The sequence below is a fragment of the Antedon bifida genome, chromosome 1 (genome assembly GCF_963402885.1).
Source record: "Antedon bifida chromosome 1, ecAntBifi1.1, whole genome shotgun sequence".
NCBI lineage: Eukaryota > Metazoa > Echinodermata > Crinoidea > Comatulida > Antedonidae > Antedon > Antedon bifida.
This window is the reverse complement of record NC_136226.1, coordinates 2,707,159-2,734,059: the sequence shown is the minus strand read 5'-3', so window position 1 is coordinate 2,734,059 and position 26,901 is coordinate 2,707,159. Positions and strand designations below refer to the sequence as shown.

The window sequence follows — 26,901 nt, the reverse complement described above, 5'->3', positions numbered from 1 at the left end:
ATGATCTATTTATTTTAATAAAGGTGTTTATCCGAATAAACATCATTTTGAATCACTGCCCAGAGGCCTTTATTTATTTCCTCAAATAAACGCCCCGCCACATGCATATATACACAATGTTGTATACAACACATTTGTATTTCATGGATTGACATGATCTACAATTGACCAAGCATCTTGATACAATTTTTACTGTACTTTATTACTTCTCAATGCATTGTATTTTTTCATATCTATTTATTTCATTATACATGTTACCATGTGACTACACCCAAATAAAATAAACGCCTCCCACAAATAAACCTCCTCCCTAAAAACCCTTCTGAACAATAAATGCAAGGGGTATTTATTTGAATAAATACGGTAAGTGTTCTATGGACCAATAACGTTGTGTGCAACTAAATAATTTTAATATGAATTATGAACAATTCAGCATTCCACTGATTTGGTATTTTATTGTATCATTATTTTTAGATACTATAACAATATGTTCCGCTAGGGTGATTAACACTATTAAATGATTCACTCTGTCTTCTCGGTTTGAATAACTTATAGTATGTATGATACCTTAATTTAACTCTTCCCTGATGATACATAGATGCATTGCAATGTGCATGGAATGAAAGTTCTACATTAAGATTAATCTGAAATGAAATGCTAGGATGAACAAAAGAATAAATTTAACTATACACCAGTTTTGCAATCATAACTTTCAATTTCCAATCAATAAATATTTACAATATGATACTAAATCTTTTTCATTCAATATCATTGAAAAATGCAATCCTTTCAAATTACTGTCCTTTGTACGACTTATTTTCCTTGGCCTGGCAGAGTTTTCACGTATTACTGTCCTTTTTACAACTTATTTTCCTTGGCCTGGCAGGGTTTTCATGTGCTTACAAATAATAGATAACATCACTTCATCTGCACCACCGCCAATTGATAATAATCTGAGAATTAAAAAAAATTATCCAAATTATATTTTCGTTTAATTAAATATTTATGGTTGTTTACTATAGATTCTGGCGTGCTTGTAGGAACAAAAGTGTGTTGATAATTTGACGGTTTCCTCTGTCTCACATCGAACGTTAAATCGACCAATTATAGTCCTGATAAGAACGGAACGAAGTATACTAGGCTTATACGCATGAGAAGATTAATATTATGTATAAATTACCATATCCTTTCCTATCTACTGTCCCCTATTGTCTACCTCTCAACGCGAAAACTCACTATTGTTATTATTATTATTTATTATTATTTATTCTTTATACTGGGTAGCCTCTTCAGTCTAAGACTGTTCTCCCAGAGGGCCCAGTGTATATATATATATATATGAGTATTTTTTTTTTTGTCTTGTGTGAGTTCTTCTCACGTTTATTTAAATTCTCATTGATGAATATATTATATACATATAAATACATTTGTGATAATTATATATATGAGTATGTGACAGTGGTTGTGTGTGAAATATTACTCCGGGGTAACCCCCTACTCGTCTCGAAAGATGTACTAGTGAGCCTTGAACCCTTGTCGATGTTAACATCAATGCCTTAAAACTTACCTAAAATCCCTGTAAAATCTGCTAACAAGAACTTCAGTGGTAAACCCCATGCCACCCCAGTACTGCATACATGAATCGGTGACTTCTCTAGCAAGACGTCCACTCTTTAATTTGCACATTGAAGCTAAATTTGTAACATCAGTTCCTTTTGCATACATACCTGCAAAGTAATGATATATTAGGAACCATGTCAACATGATTTACTGCAGTTACTGCAGAAACTAAATTGTTTGTAATCAAACACACCGTTTGTTGCAGTGACTTTCTCATAAACTTTGTCATTAAAATTAACAAAGTTTTTACAGTAAAAAAAGCTAGTTACTGCAGTAGAATAATGTTGTCATAATCCCTTAAATTTCCAACTCCCAAAATGCAGCATTTCAATTAATAAAAGGTATAAATGTAGAATAGTAGTAAAAGAATTTTATTCTAGATGGTGTAGGTTCAATACCCCCAAATACCACTCCCAAAATCTCCACACACACCTCCTTCTTCACCACTCCCAAAATCTCCTTTACAGAATAACTTACCGATTGTCCTATACATCAACGATCTAAGCAGTTCTATTTCTGTTTGTAATTCAGCAAGTCTAAAGTGAACACACTGATTTGATAGAATGCTCTTTCCAAATGCCATCCTCTGACTCGTATATTCAATTGTATCTTGGATTAGTCTATCCAATGGTTCCAAGACTAAAAAATAAATGTCATATTAAAACTTCTAGAAATCTTTTAGGAACCAGTCCACAAGCCCAATTGTACATTGACAATATGCTACTCTACACAATGTTTTGTAACCCAGTAGTCAAGAACACCCTACCCCATACATTTTAATTTAATTTTAATACCACTCCTCAATGCAAGCTAAAAGCACTACCCCTTACCAACAGCAGAACCCCACATTCTTTCCTCTTGGAATTGCATCATCTGGTACATGAACCCTGCACCCTCCTGACCTATGATGAACTTCTTTGGTACGACCACATCCTCAAAGAAAAGCTGAGCTGTGTCTGAACATTTCATTCCAATTTTCTCTATCTTCTTTGCTCGGATAACACCTGCAAATTATGTAAATTTTATGAATACAGATGTTTCAATTAAAATATATATTCTTGTTGAAAGCAATTTGAATACTCACACCCTTACCTTTAGTGGACATTGGAAGGCAGAAAAGTGACTTGTTTTTGTGGGCAGGCCCATCATTCGTATTAGCCAATAAACAAATCCAATCAGCTTGGTGTCCATTAGTAATCCACATCTTGCTACCATTGATAACATAGTCATCTCCTTTCTTTACAGCTGTTGTTTTAATGTCTGTAAGAAAGGACAAGATTATCTTTAAAGTGGTAATATACTGTGCCAAGAAAATTACACAAACCAATAGCTTTTGTTTTTTGTTTGTTTGTTTTATTCGGTACTCAATACAACAAAAATACCAGGATGACCCATAAAGCTGAAACAGCTTAATTCCAATGGGGTCCTTTAAACAAGCAAGTTAGATAATAATGTGTACATTATAAATGCATATTAATACAATAAACAGAAACATCCATATACAAAATACAATCATCATCAGCATGGTTAATGCACAATACCAAAGTGAACCTTTAACGCACGTTTATATTCAATAAATTTTTGTATACTCTTGATATCGGAAGGTAGATCATTCCAGTCTTTAATAGCATTATAATAAAATGTTTTAGAGGCTTGGCCTTTAATATTTGGAATTACAAAGTTTACATTGGATTTCCTTGTACTATGAGTGTGCCGTTCAGAATTCTTTGTAAAATGTTCATTAAGATAAGGAGCGTCAATATCGTGGTATTAGTACTCTATAAAGACCATTCCATTAGATGATAGGGGTGCTCAAATGAATCTCTAAATTTGTATCCTCTATTTGGAAAGGAAGTGCTATTGGTTTATCCAGGTTAGCTTTTTATTTTCCTTTTTTAAAAAATATTTTAAAACTGTTTTTATTTATGTAGTACAGCATATAAACAATATATCTTTTTTTAAGCATTGGACAACATTTGTGAACTTACTGGCAACATCGGAACCAGCAGTGGCTTCACTGACACCCAAACACGCAACTACATCACCTGCAATAGTGGGTCGTAGAAACTCTTCTTTTAGTTCATCACTCCCAAACCTATTAATAACAAGATCGGTAGTTAGTTAGTGTAATAATAATAATAATAATAATAACTTTATTGTTTCTCTTTTATAACAGAGGCACAATTCTCAAGAGATGTGCAACAACAAAAAATAAATATTGACTTATCTTACTACACAATCAAATACAAACATTATAAAATACTATTACATTAAAAAGTATATAAACATTAGGGTATAAAAATACATTCAATACATTTGAGCGAAAAGTAAAAGATTGTGTTATGGAAGGATATTAAAAATTTCGTTGCGTTCTTTCCATGCAGTTGTTAAAAATAATTTACAATATTTGTCAAAGATGTTAATTGTGTATAGGTTTTAAAAATGACATAATATTCTAAGTTACACACTAGATGTTAATTACTGCAAAATATTCAGGGATCATGTCAAAATTATTCTTTTGCAGTTACTGTAGTAACTACATTTTGTATACTGGAAAAATGTATGATTTGAGTTTGTTTCAATGGAGAGGTTTATGAGGAAGTCACTGCAATAAACAGTGTTATGTATATGATTACCCAAACAGAACCTTGCTATATATATATATTGCATAAAGAGTATAGAAGTATTAACCAAACCTCTCCAGAGTGTTTTTATCTTATTATTCTTGTACATACTTTGTAAATATTGTATTGTTATGTAGCCTCTTCTACAAAAGAGTGTTCCTCTGTTTCAAAATAAATTATTATTTAACAAAGTGTAGTTATTGCAGTAAAATAGTTTTGACATGGTACTTCAGTCAAAGAACTTATAACACAAGAATCTCCTGTTCTTCAATTTGCATTCAAAACACAGTATCGGAAGTACAGGGTTAAAAGGTCAAACTGGGCGACGCCATTTCACAGCATGGAGCAGCGCCCCCTCCAAACTAAGAAGTCAATTACTCTACCCCCTAGAGTATTAGCAGATCCCCTCTATGATTTTGACTTTCTAATTTGATGCGGGCGCCCTACTCCTCAGTCAATTACTCTATCTCCCCTAGAGTATTAGCAAATCCCCTCTATGATTTTGACTTTCTAATTTGATGCAGGCGCCCTACTCCATGGCTCACAATGGCGCCACCCATTAGCTCTATTCTATCCCACAATGCCTTTCGAAATTGTTACGCGCTTCGGACGAACAGGAGATTCTTGTGTTATAAGTTCTTTGCTTCAGTGTACCTTGCCAAAGCTGGTGTAGCCATGTCTGATTGTACCCCAATTGCCATTGGGATTCCTCCACAGTTGATTTTACCAAGTTCCAAAGCTACAGCCAAGCTAAACGTAAAATCTAGTCCCAGGCCTCCATACTCTAAAAACAAGAATTTTAATTGTCATTTTGTGTACATAAATATGATAATACATGAAGAGGGGGGGGGGGTGTGAATGAATGATTGAATATATACTTTCTTGGAGGTAATGGGTCGCTTGACAAGCCTAATAGCGTATATGACCTTTCCTTAAGCTCTGTCTACACTACCACACTAGTTTGACAAAAAAAGTGTGATGTGCCCAAATATGGTAGTGATATGACATCATTATGTCCATATATGGGCACATCACATTTTTTGTCACATAAATTTTTGATAGTGTAAACAGAGCTTTACTATCTGTATAACAAGACTATAAATAGTAAATACTGTGTAGACATTCGGGAGATCCAGGTACAAAAACATTTGTATTTAAAATGGGTAACTGTAATAATATATTTTTAATTATTCTAGGTCTAATTTTGTATGCTTTATTCAAAAGGCACCTCTTTATCTTTAGGTAACATTTATTTTTTGCCTATCATGTTGTACAAATAAATTTAAATTATGTAATGTAACCTACCGGTTGGTTTTGTCACTCCGAGGAATCCCGCATCTCCCAACTTTTTGAATATTTCATGAGCAGGAAACTGTTCATTGCCTTCCCATTCATCAACATATGGGTTGATGTCACGTTCAATAAGCTATAGTATAGTATAGGTGACCACTTGCATTATAATTTAATTCTCATTCATTCAATTTCAAGCATTTTGTTTTTTTATTTTAATACTAATAGGCCTAGAGTAGGCCTTTTTAAACTATTACTGTGTAAATAATAAAATTATACTACTTATTAAAAAAGTACTGGCCTAGGCTTATGCAAACCCTAGTTTGTCTCCAAAAAGGGTCATTTGGTCGATTAAAGGCCGCGTTGAGTGCTTTGCAAAACAGGGAAAGTTAGAGCATTACCTTGCCTAGTGATTTTCTGAGCTCTACATGTTCTGCTGTAAATATATCACCATCAGCGTTACCTGTAGAATTCGATGCATGAAGTGCTTCAGTTGACTGTGCACATTTTGGAGTCAAAATTAGCCGAAAAGGCAGAGAAATTCTCCCTGAAAATAGGCCTAGGTTTCTGCAGAGTTTCGCCATATTTACTAAACTTTCAGATTTTGGACTAAACGATTATAGAATAGGAATAACGAATGATGATTATCATTTAGTTTCGTTAACTTCAATAAATATGATATACATTTACAAGGCAATTAAAAAAGTATTACAGATATTTTATGTTTTAGTAAAGCCTTATTTTATCTGTTGTGTACAGAGATATTTATTATTTTATTTACATAATTACACCTAAAAAAAATAATGGTATCGTCAAATATTGTTAACAAACGTATTGGTGGCGCTCTCTAAATCAAATGTATTTTAAATTTTAAAGGTCTTGTTGATCTGATATTCTGCACTGCAAAAGATGAGTGAATGGCCAAAAATAATATTATTTGGTGACTCAATTACGCAGGTAATAATGAATTCAAATGAAGATGACGCGGGTCAGGGGAAAGAGTGGAAAATTCTGACATTTTGGAAGGCTAGAAGGGAAATGGAACTGAAGAAATCTGTGACATTCAGATTTAATTTTGGCTGCAGCAGGCTGCTAGGCCAGCAGCAGTGTTCTTTTTTATCTATTTGTGTGAAATCAATTTTGCTATACTGTCAAACAACAATACTGTACTTTTATTGACTTTTAACAATTTAACTTTTGTTTTTCCAGTATGCATTTAGTGATGGAGGATGGGGAGCATCTTTAGCTGACAAGCTGCAAAGGTAGTTATATTATGATTGGTCTGCTGCTGCTCAGATTCAGTCTGTGACATCAACTCTGAGGATGCAGTAGACTTTCTGTTCCAGATTATTATATAATCTATTAAAATTTTAATATTTTGTTTTTCATTTTTAGGAAGTGTGATGTTTTAAATCGAGGCTTTTCTGGATACAATACCACCTGGGCAAAATACCTGATTCAGAAGATTGTCCCCAAAACTATCATCTCAGATGTAGTCTTAGTGACAATATTCTTTGGAGCAAATGATGCTGTTCTTACTGGCCAATCACAGAAACATGTACCGCTCAATGATTACCGTCAAAACACAAAGGTATCAAGAAATTTAAGCTCTGTCTACACTATCAAACTAGTTTGACAAAAAAAATGTGATGTTTCTAAATATGGAAGTGATATGCCCAAATATGGTAGTGATATGCCCAAATATGGTAGTGATATGACATCATCATGTCCATATTATGGACACATTATTTTTTTGTCACATAATGTTTGATAGTGTAGACTGAGCCTAACAATCTGTATTGAGATGAAACCAATTCTTTTCTTTCATTTATTCATAATTAAAAGAAAGTATTAACTCTTGCACTGAATTTTAAAATGATAAATAAACTTTTTATTTTTGTAGGAGATGGTTGATTATTTGACTAATATTGGAATTGATAAAAAAAAGATTGTTTTAATTTCACCTCCACCTTTAGATGATAAAGCTTGGGGTAGTGGATGTGGTAAGTCATACACCTATACATTCCTATCACAGAGCCGAATGATCCACGTTGGGAGTGGGGAGGGTGCTGGTGGGAGGGGGAAGAGGCGAATCAAGATCTTGTGATCTCAGTTCTCTCATACTTTTTCATATGTCTGTAATTTGACCAACTTTCCATATAAATAATTATGGACATTCCATATACTTGAGAATCTTGCAATGCCAGCCTTCATAATATTTATATATTTATGACATCATAGTTTTATCAGGTTCTGACGTAAACAGAAAAAATGAAGTAACCGGAAAATATAGCGAAATGTGCTGTTCTGTTGCTAAGCAATGCGAGGTTGATTGTATTGATCTATGGTCATCTATGCAACAAGAAAAGGTGAGCTTTAGGTCATTTGAACCTCTATTAAGGGGACACTTTCAGAGCACCAAAACCTATGGGTTGTACAATATAACATAAGCCATTTTTCTCACAGACATGCCGGCTGATGCCTGTATAGATATCTGCATTGTGCCTCCATCGTTACCAGCATATATCTATTCACATTGGACTATCGATTGCCCATCTTGTTCGGTCTTGTTGATGCCGGCACAGTGCCGGTGTGACCCATTCTAACAGAAAACCCTGCCGAATGTAATAGAATATTCCCTGTATATTCCTGGCACACAGTTCTGTGAGAAAAGGGCTATAGAGAAATATCTCTATGGTTTTCGAAAGGAGAGTTTCGTTAAATTTCATTCACAAAATTTAAAATAGAAATTGAAAAGAAATTAAATCAATGGCAAAAAAAAAAATATCTGGCAATTAAAATAATATATTTTGTACATTTAATAACATTTATTTGTCTATTAATTCTACAGAATTGGGAACGATTTTTGATAGATGGACTCCACCTGTCAATTGAAGGATCACGATTCCTAGAAAAAAAACTGAGTGCGTTGGTTTTGAAAAAAACTAGCGAGCTTCCTGTTTTGTTCCCAGATTGGAAAGACATCAACCCAGATCACCCAGAAGATAGTTTATTTTAATAAACAAGAACTTAAATTAAAAATGTATTTTGTTATGTGGTGGTGGTAGCCTTGTTACTACTCTATTTACATTATTTATTTAATTACTATACATAATTGTTATTTTATAAATTTAAATTATTATTTGATTTTATCAATTTATTGGTAAAATGAGTCTTTTCCTCAGACACACATTCCAAACGTTTTGTTAATAACATTTTACAAATGAAATTTATTTTTATGAATTAAAAGTTTTTAAAAATGTTTTGACGATATTTAATGACAGTCTTTTGAGTTGAAAATGCCTGTTTTGGAAAATACGAATACTGTACTTAGTCTTTTTACTTCAAGTAGCTGATACATAGCGCCCTCTATAATATATTAAAAATAGTTAATACCAATGTGTTTACTAATTTACTTTTTCAATAATGTAAGCACCGCTTATTTGGAAAATGCAATACATACGTAGGTATAGTAGTTGATATTTAGCGCACTCTGATAATAAAAATAAAATTAATGATTTGTCCACTACCTATATCAAAACTAGAACATATTAACAATATTAAAAACTTATATAATTATTATATTATTTTTAATACATTCATATTCGATGTCAGCACAGTGGAGAATGAAAATCTATAATTGCATTGCGTGTTCAAGTTCAACACGTAGCGATACTGTGTACGTAGACCGGAAACGCATCTAGCAGATCGCGCGCCTGTTGAGGATGCGCGTCTTTTAGTACACGTGCATGTAGGAAATGCGTACTTTTACGCTCCAAAGCTGGTCTTGCTGTTGCTCCGTAACTGGCTGTTTATAAACACCCGATTGTACGTGTGTGCAAGATAAAGTTAATTAAATAATTTATGGTATAATCGATATTGTGGGTACCCTAAAATTTAATAAGTATATTCATATCGATATCATAATACAATATTTCTTCTATGATTATTCTTGACATGGTTTTGAGAAAAATGAAAAATGATTATGGAAATTAAGATTTTGTGTAGATTCTTTTTTTATGATGTTAACATATTATTATATTTTCATCTCAATAAAATTCGTGGCTACACCGATGTACATCAGTATAATATATGTACTGTATTATTAAAACATAATTTATAGTAAGTTGAAATTAAATTCTATGAAAATTCTTTAAAATAATATATATTGCATATTATTTAAACAAAATTGTGTACAGAAAATGTTTGAATCTACTGCCAATTCTAGAATGTTATGAAAAAAAGATTTGCCAGGCATATCGGTAATCCGTTTGATGAGTCGTATGTCGGATTAAGTTTTCATCATTTTCGCCTGCTGGTCAATTATATCAACGTCATAGTTTTTCAATACCAAGCACACCATGATATGTGACTCTGTTTGCATAATTTCTGAGGCCTTTCATACATGTATTTAATTTCAGGCAGACGCGTGTTTCACCCCAGCGTCGACCATTTACATTTTATGTTGCCTCCCAGATCGTGGGCCCACGTTGCGTTTTCGTGACGTTCAATCATAATTTCACCCCACTCGGAGTAAAATAAATTTGTAATTTTTTTACTACGAATATTGATGTATCTTAGACATGGCTTGCTTGCTATCACTAGTTTTACACCGAAGAGTAGGCCTATTTTAACGTGATATGAATCAAATGAAACTATTGGGCATTATGTATACTTTTTTTCATTCTCACAATAATTGTAATAATAATAAAGTACCTGTGCTTATTTTTTTTTATTTGTATGAGAGTCATCTAATCTAGACTAAAAGTAAGATTATTTAAAATTGACGATTTATTCAAACATAATTATTGACAAATTATAGGCCTACTAATAAATTACACATCTACAATTCATATAAACATTAAATAAATACGTATGATTTACAGGGTATGTAATACAAGTATAGGCCTCATTCAATAGGCAGCATATAAATACCCAGACGCCGTCACGAAACAACGATTTTCTATCCCCACCCACTTAAAATATGCGAGTTCTTTCTTTGTGACAAAAATCCAATCCATAATATTCATTTAAAACGCAGACGGTGGTCAATGCCAAATATGGTGTTCTCAGTAAATACCCTCACCCCCTAAGGGGACCCTTCGACGTCATAACAAGGCCCCTCAACAAGATGATACTCACGTGGGGTATTGCTAGCCAATCACGGGGGAGAGGTGACACTCACGCATAACTAACTCTAAGCAACGTCACAGAATATATCCCCACCCTTTTTTCTATAGCACCGCGTGGGGGAAGGGGATTACATTATTAGATCCGTATGGTCTCCCATGGTTGCCAACCTGTGTTACAGTAAAACTAGGAATCCATTAGAAGACAATACATATCACCTCCAGGATTTTCTGACGTGTATTATTGAGGAGGCAATTGAATCCTCGTGAGGCAGGAAGTGGGACCGACAAAAAATCATACACGACGGACCGACGGGATCAACTAAGCATTTCGGAGTGGCTAATTTTCAATCGAATACCCTTTGAATGGTTTACCATTTCATCAAATTATCATTTGGTAAGTTGTTTCACTGTGTTTAGATCTTTTATTTGTGCTAGATGTCAAAAATGTGTTGTTTAAAATACCTTAGTTTTCACCGTTTAATGTGAGTGAGATTCTAGGCCACAATCGCTTGACGGAGAGTGGTTAAGCCTAGCAGATGGAAAGCGATAATCGCGGGGTTGGGAGCATTGTCGTGCCAGAAAATTGACCTCACCAATGTTATTCGTTCACACACCACCGGGGAATCATCAAGGCTGGCTGGAATCGTCCATTTCACGAAAAGGGTAGTGGTTCCCTAATTTTTAGCCAGTAGACAACACTTTCTCATGCAATTATTAAGTTATAACATCATGTACAGAAATTCTGAAATAAATTATAACTTATGATACATCATAAACATTATTTTTATATTTAAATTGTAAAAAATGTTTTTAAAATTTATTTTATAATTTACCATATTGAATCCATTATACCCGGCTATGGGAACAGGGTGTGATCACTAACACAATGTCCAAGCTTGAAAAACACTCATTATTATTTTTAGTAGACTGATTAATTTTGTGGAAGTTTTTACGTTGATTTAAATGAAAACAAGTTAACGTCAAAAGCGTTTTTGTGATTTTTAGCCTCGGTGAACTATTGAACTAAATAATGGGTAAAATAATAATAATAATTAAATCTAATTTTTAAGTAAATGACTTATTTATAAATCAATATAATCATCAGATTGAATATTATTTGTTAAAATAACAAAATCAGCACAAATATTAAGATTCTTAGTGCAGTAAGTAATACTTATTGTTGCCACACCTACTGCCAGTACCCTTAACTTTTCACAACCACCCTTAGAATTTGTAACCTTTATTATGTGTAGAGCCGACATATCCAATAACATTTGTTCAATTGTCACCAGATATTATTAACTGTTCACAGAAAATAAAATGTCATCAAGCCAGAAAAATGTTTTTTTATTAATATTAATATTTTTAGTAATTTAAGGAAAAACAATTGAGGGAAATGGTAAACCGCTTTACATAGTACTAGGAATTGGTTTAAACTGCAATGGTTTTGTATGTGGTAGAGGTTTAACAAAATTTAAAATTATAAATAAACCTTAGCATAAAAACATCCCATGTATACATGAAACATAAGAAAGTTAGTGTCCCAACAATTTATTATTTCATTTCATATACTGTACAGTATTTCATTTTTTTATAAATAATAAAAAACAAACAGGTCACAAGGATTCTATACCCAATATAATATTAGACTCTATTCACCACCATTTTCGTGTAATGAGTAATTATTACTAAAAACCTTATTTAAATCATAGATGGTTAAACCTTATGAATCTATGTACTATAGTTTTATTTTAATCATTCAAATGTACGATTTCAGGCTTTTGGTCTTGAAGCGCCACCAACATGTCAACTCAAATTACGCCAGTAAGCACAAGTGAACTCCAATTGTATAGAGTACTTGAACGAGCAAATTTACTAACTTATTACGATAACTTTATACAACAAGGCGGCGACGACGTTCAGCAATTATGCGAGGCTGGAGAGGAGGAATTCCTAGAAATAATGGCATTGGTTGGTATGGCAACAAAACCTTTACATGTACGGAGGCTTCAAAAAGCCCTACAGGACTGGGTTACGAGTCCAGGTGCTTTTGAACAGCCCCTGACGACTCCTCCACGTAGTATAGCGCCACCGGTTTCAGAACTACGTTTACAACCACAACCAAATATCGCAGCGATGCCTTCTCCTACAGTCAACGTAAAGTGGAGCGCACAAACAAATATGCCAATTCATTCGCATGCAACAACGTCCTCACAGTTGTCTGTGTCGAGATCGAGTGGTATATCCGATCGAGCACCCTCACCGGCGGGCAGTATAGGGGGCAGTGTTCCTGGGAACCTAGTGGGCTCTCAGTATCAGGTTCTCCCAGGAGCGGAACTTGATGAAACCAGTATTCTGAACATTCAGTCAGCAGCTATTGCTTTAATGTCAACGACACCAAAACCAGAAATTCCTCCACAACTCAATAAGAAAACAATACGTGAATTGGCGTATATATTTGACATGTCGGTTGAGGATCCTCGAAGGATTGAAGAAATAAGAAAATGGTCCGCAATTTATGGACGTTTTGATTCCAAAAGAAGGGCAGAAAAAGCTCTCACTCTGCATGAGGTATGTACTGTATGCTATTTTAAGTCTGAAATTGTCGTCTTTGTAATTTGTCATATTTTCACAATAAAGTTTTCAATCATAATTCAATTATGATTAAAACTTTATCTAATATTCTATCAACATTTATGAGATCTATCAAATGCTATCTTATCCATGAAATTTACTGAAAATACCTATCGCAAAATAACAGTTATTTTATTGACATATGCAGTATCTTGAACGTTTTAAGTATGTCTGATTGCATTTTTGTCAACAACCAACCACTAATTGAAACAGTTTTGGGGAGTAGAAATGGGGTTTCTGAAATAAGCGTTTTATTTGGCGCTATGCAGCAGAAACCAAGCCCTGTCACATACCCATTTATTAGAATAGTTCTATAAAAAGTTAGGAAATACCTGGTTACAGATTAATATAAAAAATGTCCCATCCATGCCAAAAATTTACTAAAAAACCCATTTTGTTGTATAGTTTAAAATGTTATTCAGTTTTGTGTGAAACCTTTTAATTTGTTTTTCAATAACTTCTATTAGTATTAAAAGGAAAATAGTTCTATTGTTCTAGAGCAATAAGCATGTGAAATTTAACAGGAAATTCTTAATGATCCTGGACTACTCTAACTACCACATGATATGCATGTCTGTTATTGAAAAGAATGCCTAGTAATGGTGGGGAAATTGGCCAAGTCTGAAGCCAAATACTGTAGTCTATGTCTACAGGGCCCGCAACAGTCAGACTGTCATAGGAAAACTGCACATAATGTTTAAAACAGCTATAATATCTTTAATTCAAAACAATTAAATCTCAATAACATATAAGAAAAAAAAACATAATTTGAAAGTATTCCATTCCTAAATATTTTTACAATGAAGCAAACATTTCGTTTTTTTATGTTATTGTTAGAAAATGCAATTAAAAATGGGTGGGGTTTCGTTAAGTACATACCGTATATCCACTAGTATATTGTACTCTGCACTGACTTTCTGTTTGAAACAACACACAATGAAATACAGTTTACATATTTTACAGTAATACTGTTTGTACGTACTGTATATACTGTAAGTGTAAGCTAATTTTTAACTCAAACAATGAAATGCAATGACACCTGTGAAGTGTCCACACCCTAGCCATATCATAATCCAATACGTTTATCACAGAGATTTAGCTTGAGAAGTACTGTAGGTGTGGTTGCCAAAAGGTGGGCGGGTGGGTAAAAAATAACAATATGTTAGGCACCTAGAATTGAAGGTGGTTCTCTGTGCCCAGCACAATTACATTCTTGCCAAACATGTTGTACCATGTGGCTTAACAATAGCCATTATACTGAATAAGTAGGATTTTACTTAGTAAAATGTGGGGGATGTTTTGTAGCAGATATTTGTGCTAGTGCTGTAGTAATTCGGGCTAAAGGTTATTTGAGACCTTTGACCAACAAAACTGCAATATTGATTATACATACTGACATAGTAAAAACACACTATTGTCAACTTTTTCCACCCATAGTTCCTTCCGATTTTAATTTGACATTTGAGGATAAATAGGAAAAGAACTAAATCCTATATTAATTGGAAAGGAAATCATATAATTTATTTAATATCTATTAATTATTATTTGTATTTTTTATATTGGCAGAAAAAAAAGTATTGTATTGTATAATTTGAAAATAATTTGATATAATGTTTACCATTATTCATTACATTAGAACCCCTCCCTTGGAACACCCCCATTATTAAGGGGACACTTTCACATAAATAAACAAGAAGAAAATATGTTTTTAACACTATGGCCAATTTCATTTTAGGGGACACCCCTATTAAGAGTAATACTTTTTGCATCCGTGGTGTCCTCTTAATTAATAAGAGTTTGTTCTACTAGTACTGTACTGATGGCATTTTCTTTATAAAAAAAAATATTAAAGTTACCGTAGACCACAATATGTAACTAAGAATACTGTAAGTTGAAACGTTAGAGAAGTTGATTTGTCCTTCCGGAAAAACAATTCAGGAAATCGCAATCAACCAGTTATTTAAAAAAGAAATTGTTGGTTTTTACTTAATACAGATAATACAGACACAGATTCATTAAAATCATGAATTTGTAGTAGTCTTAATAATAAGTGAAGAAAGACCACCAGACATTATGAATTATTTAACAAAAAATAATGTATTCGTGGAAAGATAATAAATAAGAAACTGAAATTCTTTTTTTAGATGTACAGTGAACTGAAACTGAAACAATTGTACAATTGTACATTGTTTTAAAGGCAGGAAAGCATTCAAACAATGCCCAGTGATATAGCTTTTTCTGAGTAAACAATGGAACGCATTTTTGAAGTATACTTGTACAAAACCAGAATTATTTTGTTACCCATGCCCATATCCAGGATTGTATAGCAGCCTCTATATTCCCTGTGAGGAGTTCTTTTCTACAAAAGGTACACAAATTGTTTAGGCCTATTTACTATTACTCCCGCCGCTGCTAGTCTCAAGTTTGAATAGGGCACTAGGCAAAAAAAAGGGTACGAATATGTTCGTTCCTGTGGCTACGGGCTTATTGAGCTGTTACTCTTAATTTCTCAATGCATTCTGGAAACCGGACTTTCCATAAAATAAGATATTTTTGTCAAGCCCAAAGTGTCTATTATTGGGGAGTCAACTGTATACATAGATCTGTTTGGACCCATCCAAGATGCCTAGTATTGGGTGACCAGTGTATACTGTAGATCTGTTTGGACCCATCCAAGGTGCCTAGTATTGGGTGACCAGTGTATACTGTAGATCTGTTTGGACCCATCCAAGGTGCCTAGTATTGGGTGACAAGTGTATACTGTAGATCTGTTTGGACCCGCATCCAAGGTGCCTAGTATTGGGTGACAACTGTATACATATAGATCTGTTTGGACCCATCCAATGTGCCTAGTATCAAGTGACAAGTGTATACTGTAGATCTGTTTGAGACAATCCAATGTGCTCAGTATTGAGCGACAATTGTGTACTGTAGATCTGTTTGAGCCAATCCAATGTGCTTAGTATTGGGAGTTAACTACAGTAACCACTAGGTCTGTCTACAATGTATGTAGCATATGCAGTATGCGGGAAAAACGGTATAAGATAAAGGAATAAAACAAAATTGAGACAAATTGTTTGACATCAGCAGTACAGTTATGAAATGAGATCAAGGTTCAAGTAGGATTTGAACCCAGAAATATATAGTAGGTAGCTATAAACCACAGATTTGTTTAAGATTAATTTATGATTTATTTTAAAGAAAAATAGGAATTCAAATTGACAAGAGACATGTTGGGTACTTATGTTCTTGATAATTTCATTAGCCAAATACTTCTTGTGGGAAATGACATATAAATAGTCCCTTGTGGCCTAGCCGTTAGATTCTGATTTCCTAGTTCCATTCAAGTTTACTGTCAATAGCTATCATATAGACAACTTGTTTAAGCAGATTTAGTTGCTTATTATACACACATGTGGACATGTTGTCATTGGTCAGAACACTTCTCTCCACAAAAATATGATGGATTGACAGTTACAATTTCTAAATGTTGGTTATGAAACATTTATAAAACAATAAAGAAACCAATAACCATATCTTAGTGTTTATATACTATGTATTTCATTTCTAAATATACATTATAACACAAGGAAAAGCATGCAATCTTTCAATCTCCTATTTTGTGACTAGCTTTTGTCAGATATCGAATGATATAACACCCTATTACTTAATGGTACAATCCATGAAACCTGCCATCAAATGGGAGCAACCCAACACACCTTCATCATCATATCTTCTATATCAAGATTTTTTTTTAATGTTTTCTTCATTTTTCAAGAAAAAAAAAATTTAAAGGTATTATGAATCGGCTAATTGTACAAAAATATTTCAAACATACAGAAAAGCAGGACAAAGGTTAAAAGATAGGAAAATTTTCTAAATTGAATTTCTATGGCAAATACTGTAGACTGAAGGTAAATGAATAACATGTTAAGTAGCTTATTGTAGGATGACCTTCAGATAATATAAATTACTAGAGTCTGTGCGCCTAAATTATTAACTAATTATTAATTATTATCTGTGAAATGTGTGGAAGATCTTATTCTTGTCAAACAGACTGTTTTATTCTCAGAAATCAAATAATCAAAATCATTGTATCTTATTGATTACAGTTAAACTCACTCTCCCAAAACCATTGACTTTGAGTAAAAGACTTTCTCAATACCAGGCATCGTTAAACTGGCCCAAAAGACTCTCCCAATAACATACACCATTGAACTGGCCCAAAAGTCTTTCCCAATACCAGACATCATTGAACTGGCCTAAAGGACTTTCCAAATACCAGACACTGATTGGACTGGCCAAAAAGCCCCTCCCAATATCATACACCCTTTGGACTGGCCAAACATTACACCCTTTGGTCTGGCCCGTTTGACTTGAGCAAAAGAAAACCAGAAAACATTGTCTTTTCCCATGAGACTCTCCCAATAATATTTTTTGGACTGGCCCAAAAGACTCTCCTAATAACATTACACCCATTGAACTGGCCCAAAGGTCTTTTCCAATACCAGACACCATTGGATTGTCCCAAGACACACTCACAATACTAGACACCCTTTGGACTGAACTATACGGTTTTGTTTTTCTCATAGATTTTAAGCAGTCTCTGCCCTGTCGCCTAGTTTAACGTATAGTGCTTTAGTTAGTATGTCTGGTTTTCCCAATGTAAATTTCAATTTGCCCTCAATTTAAATTTCTGGTTTTCAGAGCGTAGGTTTAGTACTGTATCTGTTTTCACAATGTTTTTGACTAATAAAATTCAGTAACTTTATAGACACCTTTCACAGCCGACTCCTTCCCACCCCCTCTCCCCTTCGTTCAAAACCTTTGTAAAATCTTTTCGTCACTAGAGCAATTGTACTCCGTCATCATCTACTAATGCCATGGAGTATGCTAATACAGACAGACAAGGTTTGCTGTGCATAGCAAAATCCTAATAAATTACACAAGGGGAGAATAGACAAAGGTATGTTCAGACACATACGGTCTGTACATAGTATCAGAATCGAAACCCTGTCTGGAGTATAAGCCACAGGTTAAATCTAGTAGGAATTTGTATGCTATTGCAGAGTCATTTACTAAATAGCGATTACCTAATTAATAATTTTACATAATGATGTTATATAAATAGTCAATTAGATTTCTGGACATTTTTCTCCTCACTTCATGTCAAAGTATAGTATTTTAATTATAATTAATTACTATTATTTAATATAAATATTAAATAATTTTTTTATAAATAACTTGTTTGAACTCCTAAACATATTACTGTAAGACGTATATATTCGCCCGTTCTGTTTTTAGAACGTTCATCTCAATAATACGTATTAAACTTTTTTATTTTTATACGTAAACTTATTAAAGATATATTTGCCATGAGAACCGGAAGTACTAAAGGCAAGTCAGCGTAAGGAAGTGTCCTTAAGTTGTTAATGATTAAAAGTGTCCTTAGGTTGTTAATATTTATTAAGAAGTTGACGACTTAGTAATTAATGTAAATAACTGATTATATATTCATAAAATAATTATATCGGAGGAAAAGTTTGATTCAAAACGGGGGGGAAAAAAATATTGAAAGAAAACAGTGATAAGTACTTTTATATCTACAGTAGGCTGTCTTTAATGTTGATAATGATATTAATGTATTATACTGTATGATAATTAGATGTTTGTAATACCCTGTTAGCTTGACACATGTAGCGCAACACCCACATACATTATGGTACATTAATGTAATAAATTAGTTGTACTTTAGTGGGTACAGTAGTGCTGGATGTTGAAATACAGTAAGTGGAACATGGCAATGTTCAAAACATTTTCGGGACTGAGGAGATATTTTTTTTAAATCTTTAAAAAAAAAATTTTTTTTTTCTCCCGTTAGCAGTAAAGCAAAATAAGAAGTGTCGTGAAATAACCTGTTTCACCAAGATTATGTGTAAATAAAAAGTGTCGTGAAATAACCTGTTTCACCAAGATTATGTGTAAATTTTCTAAATTTTTTCTTAAGAAAAAATGTATATAAATTGAAACAACAATTGTACACAGAAAATTACTAATAATAAATATAAGTTACTTCGTTAGCATTTTTACAGTATTAGTCATTGGACATCCGTAACATTTCTATTATGAAAAAATCCTATAGCACAACTTTTTTCAAAAAAGAGTCTTCTTTTACGTCGCTTGATCTGCTTTACCGCTGACGAAAAATAAGTGTGGTTAAATATCAATTGTTGTAAAGTTCATGATAAACTATAGACATTTTATACCTGGACGTGCTCTTTAACTTGATGGTACTATACCAATATTCACAAACTACTGTACAGTAGACAGTTTAAAATGCTATATATTTAAATATGCTATATCAACATTTATTAATTTCTATCAATGGTAAACAATACAATACAATAAAAAGGTAATATATAATGAAACAATATAACAATACTATTAATAGAGGATCTTGCAAGAAAAACTTCTTGTCACGCAAGACCCATAAACGAAAAAAAAACATGCATTTGTATATAATTATATTTAAAAGAAAATAATGACAAAATAGTTTAGAGGTCTAGTTCAAATACAATGATTTACAAGAGGACTTTATTTATTTGTTCACTTGTTGATGGAACATGAAAATTAGATGAACACTTTCTTATTTAAAACTATTTTAAATAAATCACTGTATCATATTCCTATGTACAGTAGTTGGTTGTTTTTAAAGTATTGTACTGTATTCTATATTGATGAAAACTAGATATCCATGTTAGTTCTATGCTTGTGAGTCAAAACAATATTTGAAAATAACAAGCTAACCTAGGCTCTATAAAAATGCATTAATAATGCTGGTAGGGATAATCAGTAATGACAGAAGACTAGCTGCAGACGTTGGCACGCAGCCTCCCTGTTCTGCCTGAATGCCTATTAAGCTCCTCACTCCATTTTATTCATTTCTCAACTGGGTGATCAGTTATTTTTTAGGCTTCCGTTCAGTAATCACATTTGTTGACCAGACAACACCCCAGGAGAGGCTCGACTGTGAGTCTGACGCTTATTATCAACTACATAGGGGAAACTAGTGCCATTGTTTTCTTGTAGTAAAGCTTTTTGTTTAACTATATTATTATATTGTAATGGAAATAAACTGGCGCCATTGTTTTCTTGTATAGCTAAAAATGTTATATATTATAATGGAGATAAATAATCACTAGGTTATAGATATAAACTAAACATTTTAATGAATACTATTGGTATAGTTTTATTAAAAGGTTGAAATTACCATATTTCTAGATAACAATGTACAGAAATATAACATTTCTTGCATTTTTTATTTATAATTTTTAATTAATTGAACATTGGGATTTGGCCCCTCTTAAATTGTAGTATACAACTGTTGAAACAGATAATTAGATAAAATGTAATTAAAATAATTGAATGTAAATTTGAAAAACATTTCTACCTCCTAATTTGAATAATTTAAACTGTGATTGCTTAATTAAAGCTCTTTCTACACTATCAAATTTTATGTGACAAAAAAATGTGATGTGCCCATATATGGACATGATGATGTCATAACACTACCATATTTAGGTATATCACCACCATATTTGGGCATATCACACCTTTTTTTTTGTCAAACTAGTTTGATAGTATAGCTTTACTATTGTTTCAAGTTGATGTATTTATTGTAATTTTATGTTGGCTTGTGACAACATTATGATTATTATATTATTAGAAAAGAAAGTAAATTATTTATTGTAATCCAAGTGACTACTTATAAATAATTTGATTTGAAGTGTTTTTTTCTAACAGCAGTCATTCATATCATTGTGTGTTTCCGACCAAGTCGCTTGCAAAGAGTCAATGGTTGTTTAAGTTGTTATTTTTCTGTAGCCCGCAATACCCACAACATAAGGAAGTAACACCAACCCAATTTAACTAATCATAAGTTACATTTTTACAAAGTCATCTTCATTTCACACAATAAGTTTCAAACTTTATGCCAAGTCATTTACAATAAACATACAGGCATCAAAACTTTTTAAAAATCTAGGCCCAAAATGGTTTACATATGTATAATACCCATGACCTGTCTTTAGACTTGACAGGAATGGGTTGTCGTACCCACTTGGCCTGGCTTTGCGCGAGGGGACGTTTGACAAAACTAGGCCATGAGCTAGGCAACAGGAAATCATTGCATGCAAATTTAAAAGCTTATTTGTGTTAAGGGTGTCTGGTTGTACTTTATGTAGGTTTTTGGTGATACGTATTGGCACCGTGAATGAATGTAGGGGAAATGAAGCTTTGAAGTATTTATCTTTACTGTTTTTACTGACATAACAACCTGATGATAACAGATTTAACAGGTCTTTGTTGTTATAGACTATGCATTCCGTTAAGATCCACACTTCTATAATAGAAGAAATGTTATTGAATATCTAAATGGCATAGCACTAGAAAAAAATATGCATAATGATTAGAATTTGGCCACTAGAGGGAGACATTTAATATTATACATGAAGTAGACAACAATACTGTATTGTTAACTTTCTGAAACCAACAAAGTTTTCCTACTAGCCAATGTTAAACACTTTTGAGCCCATTCCAATGGACCCTGGTGGCCTCTAAACGAATGACAGGGTTTGTTGCATTAATACAATGTTAAGCTGACATGACTGTATTATTACTTAATTAAGTTTTCAAGTTTTTGTTGCTTAAAACTAAAAAGTAAAACTAAATTATCAATGCAAATGTTTGTATTACAGACAACAGTAAATGAGGCCGCAGCCCAGATATGTTCAGTGGACCCTTACCTACTAGGACAGAGAGACAAGTTGTTCCCGCTTGCCCGACAGGTAGTCCGAGACAGTGGCTACAAATTCAAACATGGACATTCCAGGTAATTTAGAAAATTGTTATTTATTATTTTAATGTTTTACTTTGACTTACAATAGAAAAAAAAATGTTTATTTAAATGTCTTACGATTTGAAACTGTTAGGTCTATTTTGTTTTGCATACATACATAGATAAACTAAAATTGACTTCAGAAAGAGTTGCAACTCAAAATTAAAATAAAAAAAATCATACCCTTGTAAATGAATGGTAGAGTCCATTTAGACAAAACAATTTTCTTTTGTAGAGCTTCCAACTTCAAAGGAGAAATAAATGAAAACTCGGCAGCGAAGCGCCCTCGTATGGATAACGTTTATAGAGATGCTGATAATAGTCCGAATCCAAGAACAGTGCAAGCTGAACTCATGAAATTGAGGAGAGAGGTAAAAAAGAAAATTGTACAAATACTACATTAATTTGAATGATAAAAGCCCATTTTTATTGAATTATCAAATTGTTTTTATGTTTGAGGAGACCCCTTTCCCATCTGGAAATTTAGAGGGCTATTCCTAGAACCATAACAAATAATTCCATTTTTCGTTTGTTCTTTTCTGTGTTTGTATCGAAATAAATCAACATAAACAAATTAGAACAGCCTCTCCTTAAGAATATCCTTACTCAGGGGCAACCTAATAAGGGGACACACTGGTGGGTCCTGAAATTGTGTCTAAATAGGGGTTCCACTGTATCTTGATGTGACAATGTACAGGTACATGATTCATGCTCCAAAATAGGCACACTGTTCCTATGAATTTGTTGTTTATTCATTAATTTTAATTACAACAATTCAAATCAGTCACGCCCTTTTTGTTTTAAATTTTACTCTTCGCTTTCTGACCCTGAGAAATGGAACGAATGTTACTATAAATAAGCTTGTTTCTGTTTACTTTTTCATTTTTAGTTAGCTTTAATTTTGAATCTATTGACATCTGTCCATTGTTACTCGCACGCACGCATTGTTGTTTTTCCAGTTATTTTCTTTTGAATGTAATGTAACTATATTGTTGTAAGAGCGTACTTTTACAATAATTTTTCTATTCACTTTATTTCCAGGAACGAATGAATGAGATCTCCACACAGCTCAGTCAGATAAAACAAACACAAAATAATATTAAAGCCGAGATACAGAACGCTAAAGAGAACGAGAATCTACAAGCAGTTTACGATCTGCAGATTGAGCTGGAAAAGCTCACTACGCAACAGTTAATGCTAATGACAGAACAGACAGATTTAATTAAAAAGCAACGCAGATCAGATAGGTAAACTACTACATTAAAAATGATAGTTAATTAGTTGCTTTTAATCAGAAAATTCGACATACAGTCACACGGAAATTGGACAATAACCACCCATAATGGACTCTACCATTGTTAGATTGGGTAGAGGAGGATGACCACTCTGGACAATAACTACCCATAATGGACTCTACCATTGTTAGAGTGAGGTGAGGAGGACAATACTGGGGCTTATTATCAAATGAATTGAAGGCATATATTGGGCAGTAAGAATGCCAACAAAAATGCACTATAGGAAAGAGTAAGTGCAGTTTTGATGACTGACCAACTAGGTCAGGTCAATCGATGTGTCGTCGATCTTCTCCTGAACCTAGAAGCCATCAAAATTGCGTTGAGGTAGCGCACAAAAAAAAACACCTCCCAGTATCTTTGCATTCACACAGTGAATTGACGTGACATACTTTGATCATTGAAAATCTAAAAGTCTCTAGTATTTCACTGCCTGAGTGTAGTACACTATATTTAGTGGTGGAATATGTTATATAATATATTTGCTACTAACAATATTTAACTAACATTTAATAAAGTTTTTCTTTGTTTTGGCATGGTACATTTGGTAGCTGATAAATAACAACGACAATAAGTATATCCAACTAAATGGGTTAGCTTAGTATTATATTTATAAACCTAATATTTAGCTGGTAAAATCAATAATAATAGTACTACTATTACTACCTAGGCCTAAATCACCTGTCGTTCGAATTGCGTCACATGGAGCAACGCCACAACAAGATGGTCACGGCCCGCAACCAGCTGACAATATACAACAACCTACAAGGTGAAAAACCCTAATTACTAAGGCAGTATCCATGTTTTTATTTTTGTATACATATCATTTTCTAACTGGTTTTTGTTTGCGATAATAATCTGTTTTATGTATTTATATACTCAATTAAAATCCTGTTGTCGTCTCTCTTCTATGTGACCTAATTTGAACAAAGGTGGTTTATGAAGCTATAGTATTAGATGGGCTAAATTTAGACTTAGGCCTGTTTTCTACTAGGTGAATTTATTCATGCGAATCAAAATGTATATACAGAACATGTTTGTTAGACCTTCTATGAATGAACTTGATTGAAATATGCGGATATGTATTCATATTTTCTTCTAAACTGTACTTTTTTTATGCCAAAAATCCAAGCTAAGGAATTTTTGATTCGCCTAGTGGAAAACCTGCATAAGATATGACGAACAATTCTATCATATTAGATTTTATTTATGTTAGGTTTAGACGGATTTCAATATAGCATGTCCACATAATTTAAATGCATATTTTTACAGTGTTGTATGATATATTTCTTCAGGTACTATGATGCTAAAGCCAGAGCATATGGTGATTTTGATGAGGTCATTGGTGACATTGGAAACTCAAGTGTAAAATCTCATGAAGGTATGTGCATTCCTCGTCATCGACGTTTTATCTCACTGGTATCTCTAAAGCTTAGTTCTCGCGTGGATGCAACGTAAGGGCATACATGCAGTGCAAGCGAGTTGACCAATCACAAGTGACAGATAATTCATCCCGTCACGACTGGTCAAGTTACCTGCGTTGCGTTGCATCCAAGCAATCATATCCACAAAATTAAATTTTGCATTCCTCCTTTTCTTTATTTGTTTTTCACAGAAATAAAATAGAGGTATATAGTACTAGAAAAAATAGCCATCTTGGCGAGGGTACTTCTTTCACACCATACTCCAATAGTACTCCAGTACAAATCTGGTCATGTTGATACCCAACTACCTCTACCTCAACCTTAATATTCATGTTGTTACTTGAAGCTAATAATCTTAATCCAAATTACTCTTATTCATAAGCATATTGTGGTTCATATACTTTTCAGGTGATAACGATAGTGGTAACCGAAGTGCTACCTCATCGCCCATGCCAGAAGATCATCATGCCGTGGATGCCACAACGTTAAACACATCCCCGTATGTGTCGATGATGCCAAAGGTCAAGCAAGGTCAAACACAGAAACTATTAATGAGGCATACGTTAGTAGGAGAAGGCCTGCGACTAGCGCAACAGCACGCCTACCCTGAATTGACACAAGATACGGAAAACCACGCCACAAATGGTAGGAAATCCGACAGTGAGATGGCGGGTGTTGCACAAGAATTGGAAGGAGTAGAGGACGATAGAGAACCCCAAAACGGTTCTCCGTTCATAAATAATGAAACGGCAGTAGACGAGGCCTCCGAGACAGCTATCAATGAAATTATTAATCTAACAAAAAAAGAACCAATAACAGCAGGGGAATGAGCTTAGTCATCGATCTAACAAACACATAGCCAATCAAATGACTTTGTGAAATTAACAAAGGTAGAACCAAATTGAAGGAGGCCACAAAATTATTAAAAATATTAATCTAACACAAATATTAATAATAATAGCTTAACAGTGACATATACACATGGGTAGTAGTATTCATGCAGTAACTTTTATTTGTAATCTTTATAAAAAAATATTTTCACCATAGTGACACTAACACCCATTGTACATTCAAATTTATCAGACTAGAAAATCATAACTACTGTATGATTACAGTAATAGTTGGAATTAGTCCCACCTTAGAAAACTTACTTGTGCACACTACTTATAGTAGGGACACCTCTGTTCAGTAGAGATTTCTAATAAAGGGACACTTTCCTCGTGAAATAAATTACTTTAAGCTTTAACACTACTGTCAACGCCCATAGGCGTGTCCCCTTAAAAGGGGTTCGACTATATTCGGTTAATTTTAACAATCGGTTTAGTCAAATCCTACCATTGTTCTTAGGTATATGAAACTTTAATTCAAAAAATTATTTCTTTCATAAATTTATCGGTTAAACAATCTATTTACTAAAAATCTGTGATTTTTACTGGAAGTCAGCTGATGATTAATTATTTAATCAAAATCATGATTTTAATTGTACAAACGCAAATTTTTATCATAAATTTATCATTTAAAAAACCTCTTATTTAAAATCCGAGTCAGTGATTTGTATAAGAAATCAGCGTATGTTTAATTCATGAATCTAAATCATGATTTTAATATTGTATAATAGTGATCAAAACAATGTTTTTAATGTCAAATTTGTGGGTGTACTAATCAATTATTAAACCATAATTTAATTAATTTAATACAGAAATTGTAAACAACAAAATTTGTATCACAAATCGTAAAACCACACACAAATGTTCTGAGAAACTGCTTTCTATAGATGTACGATTTTCCAGATTTAAAAGGGGTTTATAATTGGGGGTGGTGAGATTATATTTGATAGAAGAATGGGTTGATGATGATTTGAGCATATACCATGCACATACAGAAAGGTGTACTAATTATCTACTAGTACAATATGTAATACATACTTCAAGCCATGTAAAACATGCCACCATGTTAGGATTAAAAAATTAGATTCCTATTAAAATACTA

At 33.2% G+C, this 26,901-nt stretch overlaps 3 protein-coding genes across 5 annotated transcripts; 2 read left to right on the top strand and 1 right to left on the bottom strand.

Moving 5' to 3' along the window:
* Window positions 1-177: 177 nt before the first annotated feature.
* Window positions 178-6,125, bottom strand: LOC144837784 (putative acyl-CoA dehydrogenase 6). Of its 2 annotated transcripts, XM_078693050.1 has the most exons (10): window positions 5,936-6,125; window positions 5,550-5,670; window positions 4,899-5,028; window positions 3,609-3,715; window positions 2,713-2,880; window positions 2,451-2,624; window positions 2,098-2,259; window positions 1,568-1,727; window positions 880-953; window positions 178-827 (listed from the first exon to the last, which is right to left on the bottom strand). In XM_078693050.1, the coding sequence occupies exons 1-10, from the start codon at window positions 6,116-6,118 to the stop codon at window positions 814-816; spliced, it is 1,293 nt and encodes a 430-aa protein (XP_078549176.1). In that variant the 5' UTR covers window positions 6,119-6,125; the 3' UTR covers window positions 178-813. The 2 variants fall into 2 exon arrangements, with proteins under 2 accessions (XP_078549176.1, XP_078549167.1); XM_078693041.1 differs by having other exon boundaries at window positions 178-953.
* A 245-nt stretch (window positions 6,126-6,370) lies between these two features.
* LOC144838051 (isoamyl acetate-hydrolyzing esterase 1 homolog) lies at window positions 6,371-8,807 on the top strand. The gene is made up of 6 exons (XM_078693413.1): window positions 6,371-6,491; window positions 6,744-6,796; window positions 6,930-7,125; window positions 7,438-7,537; window positions 7,776-7,903; window positions 8,386-8,807. Exons 1-6 carry the CDS (start codon window positions 6,444-6,446, stop codon window positions 8,551-8,553), a joined length of 693 nt encoding a protein of 230 aa, XP_078549539.1. The 5' UTR covers window positions 6,371-6,443; the 3' UTR covers window positions 8,554-8,807.
* Window positions 8,808-10,748: 1,941 nt separating this feature from the next.
* Window positions 10,749-26,079, top strand: LOC144837644 (NGFI-A-binding protein 1-like). 2 transcript variants are annotated; one of them, XM_078692844.1, is made up of 8 exons: window positions 10,749-11,060; window positions 12,444-13,237; window positions 22,057-22,190; window positions 22,432-22,567; window positions 23,238-23,443; window positions 24,159-24,257; window positions 24,784-24,869; window positions 25,321-26,079. In XM_078692844.1, the coding sequence occupies exons 2-8, from the start codon at window positions 12,470-12,472 to the stop codon at window positions 25,740-25,742; spliced, it is 1,851 nt and encodes a 616-aa protein (XP_078548970.1). In that variant the 5' UTR covers window positions 10,749-11,060; window positions 12,444-12,469; the 3' UTR covers window positions 25,743-26,079. The 2 variants fall into 2 exon arrangements, with proteins under 2 accessions (XP_078548970.1, XP_078548979.1); XM_078692853.1 differs by lacking the exon at window positions 24,159-24,257.
* The last annotated feature ends 822 nt before the right edge of the window (window positions 26,080-26,901 follow it).

Bases quoted from the DNA above. Each gene is read 5' to 3' on its own strand.
- LOC144837784 (XM_078693041.1), bottom strand. From the start codon at position 6,118: ATGGCGAAACTCTGCAGAAACCTAGGCCTATTTTCAGGGAGAATTTCT. The intron at 2,625-2,712 runs GTAAGGGTGTGA...CATAATTTGCAG, and splicing joins CCTTCCAATGTCCACTAAAG to GTGTTATCCGAGCAAAGAAG. The intron at 1,728-2,097 runs GTAAGTTATTCT...ATTACTTTGCAG, and splicing joins GTTGATGTATAGGACAATCG to GTATGTATGCAAAAGGAACT.
- LOC144838051 (XM_078693413.1), top strand. From the start codon at position 6,444: ATGAGTGAATGGCCAAAAATAATATTATTTGGTGACTCAATTACGCAG. The intron at 6,492-6,743 runs GTAATAATGAAT...TTGTTTTTCCAG, and splicing joins TTGGTGACTCAATTACGCAG to TATGCATTTAGTGATGGAGG. The intron at 7,538-7,775 runs GTAAGTCATACA...ATGACATCATAG, and splicing joins AGCTTGGGGTAGTGGATGTG to TTTTATCAGGTTCTGACGTA.
- LOC144837644 (XM_078692844.1), top strand. From the start codon at position 12,470: ATGTCAACTCAAATTACGCCAGTAAGCACAAGTGAACTCCAATTGTAT. The intron at 22,568-23,237 runs GTAAAAAAGAAA...CTTTATTTCCAG, and splicing joins TCATGAAATTGAGGAGAGAG to GAACGAATGAATGAGATCTC. The intron at 24,258-24,783 runs GTGAAAAACCCT...ATATTTCTTCAG, and splicing joins AATATACAACAACCTACAAG to GTACTATGATGCTAAAGCCA.